This window comes from Betta splendens, chromosome 9 (genome assembly GCF_900634795.4).
Source record: "Betta splendens chromosome 9, fBetSpl5.4, whole genome shotgun sequence".
Lineage (NCBI taxonomy): Eukaryota > Metazoa > Chordata > Actinopteri > Anabantiformes > Osphronemidae > Betta > Betta splendens.
In genome coordinates, this window is record NC_040889.2 from 3964720 (window position 1) to 3982009 (window position 17290).

A 17290-nucleotide genomic window follows, 5' to 3' on the forward strand; every position below is an offset into this window, starting at 1 on the left:
TCTGGTGTGACAGAGGGGTAAGGGTGGTTCTGGCTGCGCTGCTCATGTCGGGGCTGTGGTGGCGGTGGGATGGTTAGCAGAGCTAGTCTGGAACCTGGCTCTGTGGAGCCCGGTGCCTTGCATACCAACTACATCACTTGCACTTGGGGTACGTTGATCCATTGCCTGTGTGCTCTCTTTTGCAGACCGTCATCAATTGTTCCGGGCCCTCATGTTGCGGCCCGGGGGAATCTCCCGGTGGGCTCCCAATGGACTGTGGGTCCCCGGGCTCCAGTCTCTCAGGCTGACCCTCCCATTGGGGGGAGTGTTTGCCCCTGGCTCTCATGGGACGGACAGCGTTGACCCACAGTGGTCCACTCTCACTCTCAACCTTGGGTTCCATCTGTGTAGCTGCTGCAGCTCTGCCTGGGAGGTTCTGTGTGGATGGCACCTGCCCTCATGGAACAGAAGGTGTGTGGGCTCCCTGGCTACTGGATGTCTTCTCTCCACTCGTTTGGCTGGGTGTAGCGGCCGAGCTCCTCCCATCACCCTGGCTTTCACAAGTGGCATTGTTCATGCACAAACGTCTGCCTCACCTTTTGGGTGAATAATTGTAAGCTACAGCTTTACTAACCTTGTAGTGGGACACTCAACACTTAACTGATAAACAGGCTTTACAAACTTAGCTGTAAGTACTACTGTTACTTATCACTATCAATATCAATAATGTGGGATTATGGTAGTTGTAATATTGTATGTCATGGCTATTATTATTATGAGATTATATATAATCATGCATATGTGTATGTTTATGATATATGTATTTGTATGTTTGTATACCTGTAAGTGTGTGCACATACCTTAACACTAATATTAGCATTAATATTAATTTCACAGGTAAACCACAGTACAGCAGGTATTTAGTTATGAATGTGTCAGCCTAAGGTACATCCCTACTTATTTATTTTGTGCCTACTGTTTACTTAATTGAGTATATAAGTTATATAAGTTAGTTATATAAGTCAAAACAGCATCTGCTGGCAAATGATATATCTCTTGGTCTGGAGGACTTCACTCATGTACGCCATTCCCAACCACACAATCCCTCACAGGTGTCTAGGAAAACAAATCAATGTGAAGACATCAGCCAATGGATGTGCAGGTCCCACAATCCAGCACTGATTGACAGAGTCATTGTGCTGAAAAGTGTCATTATGAAATAAATACAGCACTGGGGAAAATGGCAATATGCAATAAAAGCCAACTTTGAAAATACAACATTTTGAAATAAAAACGTCTAGATTTAATTATAATAATAATTTGTTTTATTATGAAAATAATCATTATTAAATAGAATTTCATTATAATGAGCAAATTATACAGGGTAATTAAATATATTTCATAATAACAGCCTAATTTAACCCTAATTTAGAAATTGGGATTATTGCATAATTCAATCGTGAGTTTTCATAAATGTCTCTTATTTAATTATACATGTATTTATTTTAAATTGTCCCTATTAACTAACAAATTAAATAGTGAACAGTTTAGAGTTCCATAGTCTGTAACTTCAAGTATGCAGAAGTAGTGAAAAAAGCTGAAACATGGGAAAAAATGGGCTTCTTGATGGAATTTTACTAACTAACCTTTACAAACTACTTTATTACTAACTGGGATTACAAACTAGGTTTCTTGTTAACTGAAAGGGGATGGACCCTCAATGATCATGTGATCCAGGTACAGTAAAGGTGTTCACTGAGTTCAGACTTTTTATTTAGAGAGAAAAGACAAGGAGGAAGAGTCAACTAAACGTCAAGAAGAAGAAAAGTTTAAGAGGTGAGTGTTTAACGACATTACTGTTAGAGTCTGTTTGTTAATTTAAAAAGAAAAAAGAGACACAATCTACTTGCTGCCTTGTAAAAACATTCACTCAGTCAATCTGGGACTAGAGCTGCTTGTTTCGTTATTAAACTGCCATAAGACTCAACAGATCTATGACTCATTATAGCAGCTTCATGTTTACTATATTTACGTCACATGCACAAGTTATGAATACTAAAATATACACTTTATAAAATAATATAAAACTTTTAGTAGAAAGCAAGGATATGCAAAAAAGTGTCAGACTGGTTAGTCGGTTTATTTCATACAGTTTAGGCTTTGCTTTTGCTGTTTAGACTACAGACGTCTAACTTGAGTCCTCCTGCACGACACTGGCGGTTTGATCCTGAATCAAGCAGCAGTAGTCGCAAAGAAGCTGCAGCTAAAAACCAGTTTAACATGTTTTATGTAATGTTAGTATTACATGAGCTGTGTAAGATTAAACACACAAACTATCATTATTCGTGTAATAAAGTAAGAAACACAAACAACATTACCACATAACAATAAAAATGATTAAAACATGACTTATTACTTAAACTTATATATTTGCCAACTACAGTTTGTTTTCTACCTGAACTTCTTAATAAACCAGTGGTATAATATCTGCTGACGCTACAAGTAGCTTTGTGTTTTATCTTTATTCCACAACTGCAACAATTACAGTACAGTGCTACGATTAACGGTTCATAGGAAGTTCCTAGAGACAAAGACCAACAGTTAAACTGACTCAGGTGAACTGGTTACTGGAATGAGGCAGGGCTGCACCTGGAACATGTAGGAAGGAGGAAACAGGAGACAGCTTTCACAATAAGTTAGATCCAATTCAATGAATCTGCTTCCCCATTAGCTGTTCTTTTGTCTCATTAACAGCTCGTTAACAGCTTGTCTACATTGACTACAACATTATTTTTAGTGTAAAATGTTATACTACTGTAGTATTAGATGCTGCAAAAAGAAGCAGACAAGCTTTACACACATGAACATTAGTAAAACAATCAATGGGCTGAACCTACAAAAATGCAGGAACGTGTTTAAGATCACTCATGAGATGTCAGAGATACACTGATGTTAAAATTATGTTTATTGATGACAATAATATATGAAAACACTCTTGTTAAATTAAGACTGTGGGTTGGACCTGTTCTGTGGGTTTGTGGTTCCACAACATCAGGCTGAACTAGTTTCATGTTCTCTCAGGACTAAAAGATGGTTTCATCGAGAACTAATGAGGTGTCTGTACTGTACCTGTCTGAGCATGTGTGACTCCACCTGAGAAATGTAGCTAGAGTTTCTTTATGAAGAAGGTGACACGTGTTACCGGTGCAGCGCTGTTTGTTCACAGACACTTAATGGTGTGTGACACCAGAGGAGCAGAGAGAGTCCATTGCCACTAAGTACTGACTACACACACTGTGTGTTTGGACTAGCTGCTCTCATTTAGTCAGTAAAGACAAATGTTTTAGGTCTAAACTGAGGTAAAAAACAAAAGTTCAAAGCTGTATGTATTTGAGGATCCCAGTTATCTACAGAACCAGTACCTGACTGTTTAACCAGTGAAGTTCCATCGCTTGATCAGAGAGAACATCAGGAAGATTCCCACTGAACAAACACAGAAACATTCTCCACCTTGTTTCCAAGCTGTATGTATTTGAGGATCCCAGTTATCTACAGAACCAGTACCTGACTGTTTAACCAGTGAAGTTCCATCGCTTGATCAGAGAGAACATCAGGAAGATTCCCACTGAACAAACACAGAAACATTCTCCACCTTGTTTCCATCTTTGTGTGTCTCACTTCTTTCACGTCACACAATGAGTCTGTAAAGTCGAGTGTGAAATCTGCATAGTGTTCAACTCAGTGAGATGAGACCAACATCATGACAACAGTTATAAACTCTAGATGTGTAAACATCCATCCAGGGACTTAAGGTTGTTAGTTCACAATATGTAGTTTATGAAAAAAATCAGAAACTGAACCATCAGTAATGTTAAACAATTAGTCTGGTCTGTGTTCACATACTGTAGAGTCATGATCACACTAATGAAGACTGTGTCATGGATCATGGTTTTAGTTGTGGTTTCTTTGTCATTTCCGGTTTCATTTTGAAATCTAGTTCTCACCGAGTCTTGTTCTGTTTAATTTCCTGTCATTTGCCTGAGCTGTTTCCTATTACTCATTATGATCAGTACTTACCTGGTGCTCAAACACCACCACCTTGCCTCTCCTAACTTAGAGGGGTGTTTGACAAGATATATAAACAGGGGTACACCAATGAGACTTTTAAAATAAGTTAGTGTGTCTTGAGAATCAGGCAGTGGTTCGGTACACGGATAGACTCGGCGACGGTACAGGTAAGGGCTAGGCAAACTCACTGGTCAGACGGTCAGGCAAACGCCACAATCCAGACGAAGGTACAGAGGAGGGTCAGGCAGGAATCGGCGGTCAAGAACAGGCAAGATCAACAACACGCGATAACAAGACTAGAACGCTGGATAGTGGTGCTAGGACTCAACAATCTGGCGTCTGACTGTTGGCTGAGGTGGTGCTTAAATACTGGGTGTGATTACTGATTATTGACAGGTGTGCGTGGTGAACTGGGATGACAGAAAACAGCTGAGGCGAAACAGGAAGTCCTTTCAACATAAACCCGAAACTGCCATAAATCGTGACACAGACGTTATAGATCTATAAACAGTGGGCTGTTTGGGCTCGCATGCAAGCGCCTGGTGGCCGGGCCTTTTCTCCCTGGATAACCAATCTGGCTATTAGGACATGGAATGTTACGTCCCTGTGGTGGAAGGAGCCTGAGCTTGTGCAGGAGGTTGAGCGGTACAGGCTAGGAATAGTCGTGCTCACCTCCACACATAGCCTGGGCTCTGGAACCCAACTCCTTCAGAGGGGCTGGACTCTCTTCTACTCTGGACCTGCCTATGGCGAGAGGCATCAGGCGTGGGCTTGCTCATAGCTCTCCAGTTTAGCCGTTATGTGTTTTCCCCGGTGGACGAGAGAGACGTTTCCCTGCGCCTTCGGGTGGGGGATAGGTCACTCACTGTTGTTTGTGCTTACAGGCAAAACGGTAGTGTGGAGTGTCCGGCCTTCTTGGGGTCTCTTGAGGGAGTATTGGAAAGCACTCCAACTGGAGACCGCATTGTTCTTCTGCGAGATTTCAATGCCTACGTGGGCAACAACAGTGATACCTTGAGAGGCATGATTGGGAGGAATGGCCTCCCTGATCTGAACCTGAATGGTGTTATGTTATTGGACTTCTGTGCTAGGCGCAGTTTGGCCAACAAACACCATGTTCGAACATAAGGGTGTCCATCGATGCACATGTCACGGAGGCCGAAGGTTGATGATAGACTTTGTAGTTGTTTCACCTGACCTTCGGCCATATGTTCTGGACACTCAGGTGAAGAGAGGGGCTGAACTGTCAACTGATCACCACCTGGTGGTGAGTAGGATCCGCTGGCAGGGAACCTACGTACGGTCAATCTACGTTCCTACCCTCACCTATGGTCATGAGCTTTGGGTCATGAACGAAAGGGCAAGATCATGGATACAAGCGGACGAAATGAGCTTTCTCCGTAGGGTGGCTGGGCCCTCCATTAGAGATAAGGTGAGGAGCTCTGTCACCCAGAAAAAGCTCGGAGTAGAGTCGCTGCTCCTCCACATCGAGAGGAGCCAGTTGAGGTGGCTTGAAAATCTGGTTTGGATGCCTCCTGGACGCCTCCCTGGGGAGGTGTTCCGGGCATGTCCAACCGGTAGGAGACCCCGAGGAAGACCCAGGACATGCTGGAGAAACTATATCTTTTGGCTGGCCTGGGAAAGCCTTGGGGTCCCACCGTAAGAGCTGGAGGAAGTGTCCGGGGAGAGGGAAGTCTGCTTAGACTGCTGCCCCCGCGACCCGACCCCGAATAAGCGGTTGGAAATAAATGAATGAATGAATGAATGAATGGATGGATGGATGGATGGATGGATGGATGGATGGATGGATGGATGGATGGATGGATGGATGGATGGATGGATGGATGGATGGACGGATGGACGGATGGATGGACGGACGGACGATTCGATTTTCAAAATTGATGCAAAGCGAAACATTTTGGTCAGTTACTACTGAATCGAGAGAAAACGGGGTCCAGCTCGAGAACATTTTATACCCTTTATTGGGTGACCTGTTTCACGGTGTGCATGCGGCAGATGAGCTGCCTCTTTATGTTACAAAGAGACCCACCTACTTTATTGTAAACACACACATCCCTACACACACACACGAATTTGGCTGGCACACAGGCTGGCTCTGACACTTGAAAAGAAACTGCTACTTTCTTTAATTATTAGTTATTGTTAGTTGACTATTACTTTGTTGTTACCCGCGGCCCATTTTACATATTCTGCAGAGGATCTCAAACAATATGTTACAATAATAATCAGCTGCAACATCCTTTGTTGGTAGTATGCGGACAGCATTGCATATATTATTTGGTTAACACGGCTGGTGGCTTATCCTATCAAAGTGTATTAATGTTTTTCTGCTCCAATATTGTCAGAAATAATCTTGTTGTATCACAATTGTCAGATAGATATCATGAATGCATAACCAATCATGCTGATAACTGTATAAATGTTTGTTCTTTAAAAATAGACTATAGTTTGTAAAAGAATGCTGTGATAAAATAAATTGTTCAATAACCTCTTTTTCTTTATTCAAACGCACATGTTTGTATTTACGAAACAAACCACAGAGGAGGTGTAGATTTCACATCTCACTGCAAGGCAACCTTGACAGTGGCATGTTTAACTCGCACAAAGTTTGTATGAAAACGTCCCACACCACAGGTGACTCGTTTTTTGTGTAATGCCCAGATGTTTAATCCTGGGCCCCCTGCAGTTTGCCTACAGAGCTAGATGATGTAGATGATGCTGTAAAAATGGCCCTCCATTTCATTTTCAAGCATCTGGACTCTCCGTGATCATCTGGACTCTCCGTAAACCTATGCCAGGATACTTTTCAGTTCTGCCTTCAACACAATAGTTCCATCCCTGCTCCATGACAAACTCTCCCAGCTGAATGTGCCTCCTGACTCAATCTGCAGGTGGATCACAGACTTCCTCATTCACAGACAGCAGAATGAGAGGCTGGGGAAGCTTATCTCCAATTCCCAGACCATCAGCACTGGACCCCAGGCTATGTCCTTTCTTCCCTTACTACATTCCCTGTACAGAGATGGCTGCACATCTGGACACCAGTCTGTCAAACTCCTAAAGTTTACTGATGACACCAACCTCATTGGCTTTAAAGGTCCATGCACACGCTTTTTTCATGCTACACAATGCTGAAGAATTGGACCTTGATGTCTCAGTAAGGTGTCTGTAACTTTTCATGCCAAAAAGCTCTGTAGATCGCCCACATGGTCCATCTGAAAATGTGTGTTTTAAGCTCTCGTCCCAAAACGCTCTGTTTCTGGAGTGTATCGCAAGCGAAATTGACCGCCACACCCCTTTGACGAAGCGCATAGCCGTTATCCGCCATGGGAATCAAAAGTCACGGTCACTGTGAATCCACTGTAACAGCGAAACTGGCTAACTCGTCCTCATAGGGCAGTTCAAACATACATTTGATCCAAAATCTGACTCTGAAGTCGAATGGGAGGTTGTTGAAGTGGTTACACTTTGACTGGCACAAGGTATGTCTAACTGGCAATTTCACATTTAATTTAATTTATTGATTTATATAATACGCAACTTGATTAGCTGCTAACGCTGGTTGCCAATAAGCAGCCTGAATTAATACAACAGAATATTCATAACACAACTACAGCCTGTTTGGGAACATAGCTCGATAGACTAATATAAACTTTTTTTTACATGTTTTCTTCTTTCTCGAGCTGCTGCTGTGTTAAAATAATTTCTCCATAATGGGGTCTTCAGCTGCAGCTAATATTTTGCCGTATTTGTCTGTAATTAGGTGCCAATGTGGGAACGGTGAATGCCTACAGAGGCATGGTGTGACAGCAACTGTTTCCGTCAAGATATTGCATTTGTTTAATACTTTTAATAATGTGACATGGTATTTAAAAATAGAATTTCGATAAATCTTACCTGAAGATGCCTGAACCAGTTGCCAGTCATGTACAGTAAGGTTGATGATCTAGGACTGGAGCCAGTATGATTGAATGTGTATTCATTACAGAACAATTTAATATACAGTATATCAGACAATTACACATGCATGGAATAAATCAGTATCTCTGAAATTAAACAGTTTTAGAACATTTTACTATTTACAGATTAATCATAACGTACCTGGGAACTCTGGTTTACAAACATAGTTTTGGTTCTAAATACATATTGACCTAATATATTTTAATTGCTTTTAGTAAGGTGTATGATATATCAAGTGCTAATAAATAACTAATAGAAATGTAGTTATTGTTTTTGTCAGTACTATGTCTGTGTGTATCTCAAGTCGTTGCAGGTATCTAGCCTAGAGAAGTCTTGTCAGCTGGTGATGGGGACTACTAGGGCGAAGAGTCGAAGTCATCCCACCTTCCCTGGTCTGGATCAGGGCAGTGTTTCCTGAGGGACAAGGCTCCTATGTTGAAATTCACCTGTGAAATACCTAAATTATTTTTTTTTCGTGGCAATACCTCAATAAAAGTTTAAATATTATAAAACATTTGTCTTTTTTCCCTCATAAAAAATGTTCAGTGAAACAGCAATAGTCAAAGCCAACTTTATTGTCAACCAATGCACCAGCACTATAATGCCGGATAAGTTACCTTCACAGCCCAATGTGCAGACCACAAAATGTATGGGTAGGATTCATAATTATGTTGAAAGCATAGTTTTTGGAGTGGAACAGGTACAGTCATGGGCAGTTGGCTGGGGAGATGTGAGGATCTTTTTTGTCTTCATCACGTTTTGGAAGACATCGGAAGCAGTGCAGCTGCAGTACAGATGGAGGATGCAGCTGTTTTCCTTGACACTAGTCTACAAGGCATAGAGAATAGAATAGTAGATTAATGGAATGTCCAGTATTTCCTATGTATCTCACAACCCTCACAAATGTAAACAATATATAGAGGTAGTTACTGTAGATCAGTTGTAATGGTGTTTGGAGAAAACACGTTTTCAACTTAGCTTTTATAGTGCTGGTTTGTTAAATCTTGGCATGACAATAATGACCTCCTTACAGTCAGGTTGCTCAAATTCTGCTCAGAGGGCCGGTGGGACAGGGATGTTTACAAGGTCCTCCATATAACAACCTGAGTCCAGCAGGACTTTATTGAAGATGGTCTCCATCACATTTTCCACATAATCTGCACCATAACATGAGAATTACAAATTACCCGTCAACAGACTAAAATGTCAAAATAAATTGACCAACAGCATACAGAGTATATAAATTGAGTAAATTGTCTATAAATATAGACAATAATATAGATCAGATTATGAATACTACAACTACTGAAATGTGTAATGCTAAATCTGTCAAATAAAACTGCCTATTGGCCAACAAATTATCATACTGCTGTTAAATGTACATAACCTTGCTCCTGAGGTGAGCAACAACTCTTCTACAAGGTAGCCGTGTGTCCACAGCCTGCAGTGGCGTCAGTTTGAGAATAAACCTCCTTGCCTTTCTGTAGCTAGGATTCGTCAGCCTGTATAAAAAAAAGAAAAAAAAAACATTGTCACATTTACAGCTACAGTAGGTGACTAGATAAGCAACACATACGACAAGACAGCAACAACATACATGTTAGACTTAGATAGAACTTGGCATAACCCAAATTCACAGGTCTACTTGGGCTACAACATACACATGACAGGCTCGGTAGTAATTTGAAACACAGCTGACTCTCGCAATTTACTATTGCAGCCAAACCCAAGTTGTACTGAACTTCTATTGGACACCTCCAATGTCATCTCCTCTTTTCATTCTATCACTTCTTTGTCTTATTTCCATACTTTCATCACTTTTAGCTAATTCAATTGAACTCTTTTTCTGCTTTTGTAGTAACATGCTGAGACTCAAAGCCTCTCAAAGATCAGCTCCTGTTTCAGCCTCAGTGACTCATGTGCTGTCAGGCAGACTCTGAGCAGCCAAAGCAGCCTGTGAGCACAGTGGCTGTATTTAATGAGTTCCACTCTCTGATACTGTTTATCACATGATGGAAAACTTTAGAGAAGTAAACTGTTCAACATGAGTCAGTGACTTTAAAAACACAACATGTAACTCATTCAGACCCGTCAAACATCAGACTCCTATTAAACAAAGGCATTAAGTCAGTGTGTGAGACTTTGGACTCAGATTCACTTTAATACAAGTTACAGGTGTTTAGCTCTGGATCTGTGGCTTTTTCAGAAGATGAGTGTTTGTGTGGAGGAAGAGGATGGAGCAGAGTCTCCAGGATTCAGATGTGTGTCTATGAAGAGTGACGGGTCCAGATGTGAGCCCCCATCATTCAGTCCTGAACATGGAGCCTCAGACACAAAGTAAGAACTGGTCCAAATACACTGATATAAATCATTGCTAGTTTATTTTTTTAACCTTCTAAACTGACTGTATGAATAATCTGACCGTGATCATCCAGGATGTTCATGTTCTTTTGGATGAACTTCATGTGTGCACAGTCGAAGAAATGAATTCGGTCGGTTTTAGTCAACTGAGTTATGCCAACCAGTCCCACACAATGCAGTTGCTTGAATAGAAATAAAAATGGACAAATAAATCCAACATGTTTTAAGTTATTTTAACTTAATATTATTAAGTAAATGATATTTCATGGAATTATGTTCAGTCAACATGATACTAATATGTTCAGCGTACTTAACCTAGCACATTTTTGTTTAATAAAAATATAATTTCTTTTAGAGTACTTATTCTAGCAGGGGTCAGCACAGCAAATAATTTCCATGGTTGTTTGTTTCACGAATTATGAGGCCCAACACCCTTCATGACACAACCCTTGGCTGGGGATTTGAAAAAAATGATAACTTATTGCTTGACAAGTGCACAACCTCTCAAAAACTAACTTCTCATGTTAGCCTTACAGTGTATTACGTTGAATATACTATAAAGAAGGCTTAATTGAAGTGATAAAACCAATGCAGCTACGTTGAATCAACGTAATATTGTGTGCTGTCAAAGGTACATGAAGTTATACTGTTAATTTGAACCAAAATAACTCCACCAAGTAACGAATGTCCCAATACGCTTTCCGTAGTTACGTGAGAAAGATTTGAAAGTGGCATCCTGTGTAATGTGTGTGTCTATAACTACGGATAGCGTTTTGAGACATTTGTTACTTGTTTAAATTATGAACCATTTAAAGCTGGATCTAATAGTTTGAATGCTGCTGCTGTCCCCCCTGCTGGCGAGATACCGTAGGAGGTCATTGACATGTAATTGGTGCTCCTGTCTTGACTTGCTGGTGCTTGGTAACAGCCCTGGTGAAAAAGCCCATCGTACAGCGGTTGCTAAGTTACTACAGGATCGTGATATCTTGTGCTTGCAAAAGACATTTTTGGCTTAACAGGATCTTGGGAAACTAAACTCTTTTATGGTGCTGGTGAATCCACAACGGACCCTAGCGAGTGGCTTCGGACGTTATCACGCCATTCAATGGTCATTATCAGTGGTATAAGCCCATACGTATGGGACGGTAGGTACCTACCTACCTACTGGAAGGGGTGAGTAGGTGCAGTATGTCGTCATCATCGATTCATAAGGTAGATCACGGCTCAGTTGATTTAACCATTAGAATCAGTAGGGGGGCTGTTGAGCGGTTGTTCAGACGGGAAGATCAAAGTTTTTGATTTTGATTATATTAGCGAGCATAACTTAGCAAGTAGCTAGCTGTATTGTGTTAGCTAACCGTAACCTTAACCCCTTTCCGTTATCAACCCCTAACCCTAACCACAATAATATCGGAAGCTGCTGAACTTAGCAACTTAGCTAGCTGCTTGCTGTTAGCAAGTAGGTAGAGCAGTCACCTACTGGCCCATGCCAATGGGCTGATTAGTACTGATCATTGGATTGGTGTGTTGCAATACAACTGAGAATTAAGAATAAGGAGTTCATTATTCTAAATATTTATACTCCCTACGTGTGTCAGAACCAAGGAGATGACAGACCAACATGCACGGCTCAAACAGGCGCACATTGTGGTAAAAAGGGATTTATTAGGCGATGACAGGGTCAGTTTTAGGCAAGGTTGTACACAGGAAAGCGCAGTATCAGTACACAGAGGATCAGGCACTCTCAGGTCCAAAGACAGGCAAGGTTCAATAACATGTAAGCACGGCAGAGGCACAGATAGGGATCAGGCGTTCTCAGGTCAGGTACGTTACGGGTTTTCTCAGCAAAGGTACAGGCAAGGAGCAGGCAGGAATCAGGAGTCACGACGTTCAAAAACAAGATCAAAATCATGCTGGGCTGGTTACTGATTACTGTCAGGTGTGCATGATGAGTCTTAGGAGGAGGGCCAGAAGGCGGAGGGAGGATAGGAGGTGGGCAGAGGGCCCAAAAACCCCCTCTCATGGAGGTTGGTGACGGGGAGAGGTTCTCGACCCAGCAGCCGCTGGGCCGGAGTTTGAGCTGGGCAGGCTGGTGCAGCAGCGGTCAGACGTGGCTAAAGAATGGAAACTGAAACTGGGACCGCGGGCTGATCTGGTGTGGGAGGAGGGACAGATGGACTGGCTGACACTGGGGACATCGGTGGTGTGACTGGGACTGGCATAATTCGAGAGGCCAGCGTGGGTGCAGGTGTGGCGCGGAGCATGCGCTCTAATTCCTCGAGTCGTGTGCACATCGGGTCATAGAGGCGGCGGACACCGAGTCGTTCCATCGCGCTGTCCTCATCCTCCAGGGTACACACTGCCACCTGCACAGCGCTTCGCTGGGCTTCCGGGTCAGGCGCCCTCCGGTAATCCTCCACAAGAAGCTCCAAATACAGGCAGAGGTTCGCCAGGAAAGTCGGCACGCGTAAACTCCATGGATCACGGAAGAAACCCTCCTTTAGTCCTTCAGAATAAAACAGGAAATGTGACCGAACTGTGACAACGAGTGCAACAAGTTAACCTTTTTTCATAGTTTCAACAAAATACAACAGTGTAATGCTAAAAACCTAAAGTTAATTTTTTTGAGCGTAGACTTAATCATTATGATGTACATTGAAACAATCGCTGACACAAAGAAATGGTTAGTTATTTCTCTGTTTGTGGTGGAAGTTTCCCTTAAAGAGGCATATGAGAGAGTTGTCTTTTTTGTGGTTTATTATAAAAATAAAGGAAAATGAAAATAATGGTTAAAGCAAAAAAAAAAAACAGCTGGGGAGATCAGTGCATACACCACAAAGGTGTGATGCAAAGAGCCCACAATCCTCAAGTTGTCTCTGCCTTTTAACCCCTTTCCCTGGTTCCGTTGGAATTTTTACATTCTTACTTCTGTATCATTGTGTCTTTATCGTTATCAAAAGGAAGAAACACCAAGCTTCAAAGACAAGATGTATTTGGATTTATGGCCTTGGGTCTGGTGAGGAATCAGATAGGATGGAGCCAGAGACCAGGGTGTAAAAGACAAACATAAATCATAAACTATTAGTCAGTCAAACAGAATATGAGACATTTTAAATTTGATGTACGACAAGGCACAAGAGATTAGTTGTTTGTGTAAGAATTTTCAGTGTTGCACCTAACCAGCACACGATGACTGTGTTGGATAAGAAAAAGCACAAAGGCACAATTTTTCCCATTACACTGTCTCTGACAGTTATCAATCACTGAGAACAGCTGGAATCTGATCTGAGAACTTATTCAAACTCTAAAACGTCCTGATGATCTGCAGCAGCAGTACAGTACTTTGTGTTTAAAAAATGATGTGTTTGCAGAGGTCAGAACCACAGACAAAAAGCAGAACGTCCAGGACTCAGCTGTTTGTCTATGAAGAGTGACTGGTCCAAAGATGATCCAGAGATAAACTTCAGTCATGAACCTCCAGGACCCAACTGTCTGTCTATGAAGAGTGACCAGTCCATGCATGAGCCTATATCCTTCAGTAATGAACCTGGAGCCTCGGATACAAAGTAAGAGACATTTTCTACTGTGAAATGACCTAAAGGATGAAGACCAAATGTTCTGTTTATAAACTTCTATTGATGATGCAGTCTATGTTTTCTATCCTAGTTTCTGTAGTGAGATGCCTCAGAACCTCCATGTTAGAATTTACACTTCAACGGAATCTGCACTTCTCTTTGTCATGATGCTGATGTCACTGTAAAGATTTGAACTTTTCAGCATCTGAAAGCTCTGACTCATTAGTAAGTGACGCTTTGATCTAGGGTTTTCTCCACCACATGTTCCTACAGGTCCAGAACATCTGATGGTTCTGATGGTAAAGGTTTTGTGTGGACAAACTAGTCGGTGTAGATTTAGAGCACTTCTCTTTTGTTTGCTCTACATGCTTTCCTTCATTTGACAGTCGACTGTAGAGGAGGACAGAAAACTTAAAGAAAGGAATCGGTTGGATCACCACTGTTCCATGTGTAAGATGGTGCTCTACCACAGTCTTTAGAGTCATTCTCATCTCAGTTCAGACCCAACTAAGCCACGGTCAGCAGTAGAAGAATAAAGGACAATTCAATTCAATTTCAATTTTATTTATATAGCGCCAAATCACAACAACGTTATCTCAAGGCACTTTACAAAGTAAGGTTTAAGACCTCACACAACTAAACCCAACAAATCCCACATACAGCAAGCATTTAATTTGACAGCAACAGTGGAGAGGAAAAACTCCCTCTCTAACGAGGAAGAAACCTCCAGCAGAACCAGGCTAGATGTGGGCGGCCATCTGCCTCGACCGGTTGGGGTGAGAGGATAGAGAGAGAAAAGCACAGCAACAACAACAAGCAACAACAAGCAACAACAGAGCACAGGCAGGATGGTTGGACCAGGGACTGGATACAGGCAGGATGGTTGGATCCGCAGCTGCCCATCACAGACACCAAACTTTGAGTCCAATGATACCTGTAGGTGAGGACAGAGTGGAGGAGAGAGAGAGAGAGAGAGAGAGAGAGAGAGAGAGAGAGAGAGAGAGAGAGAGAGAGAGAGAGAGAGAGAAAGAGAGAGTGAGAAAGAGAGAGAGAGAGAGAAAGAGAGGGAGAGAAGCACAACTACTGGAGAGAAAGAGACAAGGTTAGTTAAACATGGAACAATGATGGGAGGTTAATGGAGAGAAGAGGCAGAAGGAAACAGAGGAGCTCAGTGTATAAATTTAGTCCCCCAGCAGTCTATGTCTATTGCAGCTTAACTAAGAGATGGTTCCTGTGACTAACAATCATTGCCAGTGACCTGAACCATCTCTAACGATAAGCTTTATCAAAAAGGAAGGTTTTAAGCCTAATCTTAAAGGTGGAGAGTGTGTCAGCTTCTCGAACCTAAAGAGGGAGCTGGTTGCAGAGGAGAGGAGCTTGGTAGCTAAAAGCTCTGTGTCACGATCTGGTGTTTTTGTTTCTTGTTGTGTCCTGTTTTATTTTGTACTCTTCCGGTTTCTGCTCACCAGGTTAGTTTTGTTTTGAAAGGACTTAAGTTTGTCAACAGTGTTTTGGTTTCAGTTCCTGTTTTATTTTGTAGCACTTCCCTTTCGCGTCACGCCACAGTAGTTCCCGCTTCACCTCCGGTTTTCAGTTACGCACCTGTGTCTCATCTGGTTAGCCCCGTTCCACGGCTCGGTCTCATTATACACACCTGTCTAGAATCAATAATCTACCCACCTTGTATTTAAGCTTCACCTCTCACCCTCGTAATCTGCCAGATCGTTGATTCATTGTTCTCACGTTCCAGCAGATTCTCCAGTTCAGCATATTCCGTTGTCGACCCAGTTACGTTTTTTTCTGACCATTGCTTCTCGCCTGATCCTGACCAGTTTTGTAAGTTGATTCTGTTGCCGAACTTTGCCTGTTTTTGAACCTGTCTACGCCTGTCGATTCTGCCCCCGAGATCTGAGCTTTTGTTAACCTGTGTGTGACCCGGACTGCCTTGTGACTTCGCTTTTTGGAATAAACCCACATCTTTTCACCGTACGCATCATTTGGGTCCTTTATTTGCCGTTCGTGACACTCTGCACCCTGTTCTACATTTAAACACTCTAGGAACCACAAGTAGCCCAGCGCTCTGAGAACTGAACTGAACTGTCAGAAGTGTTCTGCTGGGAGCATAAGGAACTATGAGGTCTTTAAGATAAGAAGGAGCTTTATCATTGAGTACTTTGTAGGTGAGTAGGAGTATTTTTAAATTATATCCTACATTTTACAGGCAGCCAATGCAGAGAAGCTAATGTAGGAGAAATGTGATCTCTCTTTCTAAGTCCTGTCAGAACTCTGGCTGCAGCATTTTGAATAAGCTGTAGGCTGTTTAAGGAGCTTTTAGGACATCCTATGAGTAAGGAGTTACAGTAGTCCAGCCTAGAGGTAACAAATACATGGATCAGTTTCTCTGCATCACTCTGAGAGAGGATGCTTCTGATTTTAGCTATATTTCTAAGATGGAAGTAGGCGGTTCCGGAGATTTGTTTAATGTATGATGTAAAAGAGAGATCCTGGTCAAAGATGACACCAAGATTCCTCACAGTAGAATCTGAAGCTAATGTAATGCCATCCAGGGTGGCTATCTGACTCAATGGTGTCTCTCTCAGATTTTTAGGCTCAACAATAAAAATTTCAGTTTTATCTGAATTTAGTTGAAGGAAGTTTTGGGACATCCAGGATTTGATGTCTTTTAAACAACCCTGAATCTTGACTAGTTGATCTGTTTCATTTGGACATATATAGCGAGTATCATCTGCGTAACAATGAAAATTAATAGAATGCTTTCTAATGATCTCACCTAGAGGAGACATGTATATGTCAGGTTCTGTTTTCAGTTTTATTTTGAAAGTACTTTGTCGTTCAGCCATATCATCATGTTTTGGGTTCCAGTTTCCATTTCCTGTTTTTATTTTTGTAGTCTCCCGGTTTCTGTTTTCGGTTCCAGCTTCCCTTCCGGTTTACGTCATGTCACAGCTGTCCCTGCTTCACCCGGTCACTATCCACACCTGCACTTCATCAGTAATCAACTTACCTTGCATTTAAGCACCACTTCTCATCCCAGTACCTCGCCAGATCGTTGATTCTATGACCGCATGCTCCAGCATCATCTTATTCAGCTTATACTGTTACCGATCCTGTTCTGTACCTCTGACCATCGCTTCTCGCCTGATCCTGACCGGTTTTGTAAGTCTCTACTCTGTTGCTGAACTCTGCCTGTTTCTGGACCTGTCTGAGCCTGCCGATTCTAATTCTAAGACCTGAGCCTTTTGGTAGTGACCCACGCCTGTTACCGGACCCGATTACAATTATTCCTTGTGTGCTGCTGAACTGTG

At 42.1% G+C, this 17290-nt stretch overlaps 1 protein-coding gene across 1 annotated transcript in view; it reads left to right on the forward strand.

The window, feature by feature from the left end:
* Nucleotides 1-1711: 1711 nt before the first annotated feature.
* Nucleotides 1712-17290, forward strand: part of LOC114861405 (NACHT, LRR and PYD domains-containing protein 12-like) — a 58502-nt gene continuing 42923 nt past the window's right edge. Inside the window, exons 1-3 of the mRNA XM_029160558.3 lie at nt 1712-1815; nt 10235-10365; nt 13761-13955. Coding sequence (XP_029016391.3) covers nt 10238-10365; nt 13761-13955 — 323 coding nt within the window. The 5' untranslated portion in view covers nt 1712-1815; nt 10235-10237. The remainder of the gene's footprint in view (nt 1816-10234; nt 10366-13760; nt 13956-17290) is intronic.